At 61.6% G+C, this 1,063-nt stretch overlaps 1 protein-coding gene across 1 annotated transcript; it reads left to right on the forward strand.

Annotated features, from left to right (window-relative positions):
* Positions 1–93: 93 nt before the first annotated feature.
* Positions 94–379, forward strand: EMIHUDRAFT_260364 (hypothetical protein; the record flags this gene model as incomplete). The annotated part of the gene is made up of 2 exons (XM_005792259.1): positions 94–282; positions 368–379. The coding sequence occupies 2 exons, from the start codon at positions 94–96 to the stop codon at positions 377–379; spliced, it is 201 nt and encodes a 66-aa protein (XP_005792316.1).
* Between the last annotated feature and the right edge of the window lie 684 nt (positions 380–1,063).

The following is a 1,063-nucleotide window of genomic DNA, read 5'->3' on the forward strand; positions in this document are numbered from 1 at the left end:
AGCGGAGCGAGCGGTGCGGCGGCGAGCACGTCGAGCGCGTCCTCGGGCAGGCGTATGCACCCGTGCTTGCCGCACCCCGCGTACAGGAAGCCGATGACCAGCGGCAGGAGCAGCATCACGCCCGCCGCGCCGGCTGGGCCGCCAAACTCGTACTCTGGCTGGGGCTTGCCGCCAGCCTTGCGTGCGGGCTTCGCCGACGAGGTGGCGGGCGTGGAGCCGCCGGCACGCGACGGCGACTGCGACCGGGCCGGCTTGAGCCCGGCGAGCCGAGGAGAGGCGCGGGTGGGGCGGAGTGTGTGTGTGCGGAGCATGTGTGTGGGGGTCCTTTGTGCTCGCGCAAAAGAAGAATTCTAAGCCTCTCTAACAGCACACTGATTAAAATCCCTGTGTGGTGGCGGCGTGCCGTTCTCCCATCCCTCCCTTGGGTTGTCTGTTTTCTTTATTTCTTTTAGCACACTGAAAAGAAGAATTGCGTCTGCTTCGGAGCTGTTGCAGCGAGAATCGGCGAGGGACTGCGAAGAGAGATAGCAAGAGGCGGACGCCCAAGGGTGGGCGACGGCTAGCGCACCACACCCCTCTCCTTAAAATCCCGGTGTGGTGGCGGCGTGCCGTCCTCCCATCCCTCCCTGCCTTGTCTGTTTTCTTTCTTTCTTTAACAATTATGAAAGGTGAACGTGAGTGAATGAATGTGAGAGGGTCGATCGCGCGCCTTGCGTCCCTTCGCTGTATCGCTGCAGTGTGTGTATCGCGCGGCTTGCGGGGGGGGCGCGGACGGCTTTTGCTGTGCCGACCAGCGATGAGCGCAGCGCGTGGCAGCAACGTCGTTAGCGTTTCGGGCTCGCCGGCATTCATCTCGACTTTGGCGGGCGGTGGTAGTGAAATCGAGCCTCGCCAAAGCTTCTACTCTACCATGATTACGTGCAATGGAGGTGTTGCGTACAGCCCCGATTGTAGCCGAATATACGTTGGTTTTTCCCACGCATCCAATCCCCAAATCCGCTTCCTCGACCTCGAATCTCAGATGGTCGATGTGCTCTGTGGGCTGCCTGCGTCGCCACAGGCC

Source organism: Emiliania huxleyi, assembly GCF_000372725.1.
Source record: "Emiliania huxleyi CCMP1516 unplaced genomic scaffold EMIHUscaffold_10892, whole genome shotgun sequence".
In the NCBI taxonomy this organism is placed as follows: domain Eukaryota; phylum Haptophyta; order Isochrysidales; family Noelaerhabdaceae; genus Emiliania; species Emiliania huxleyi.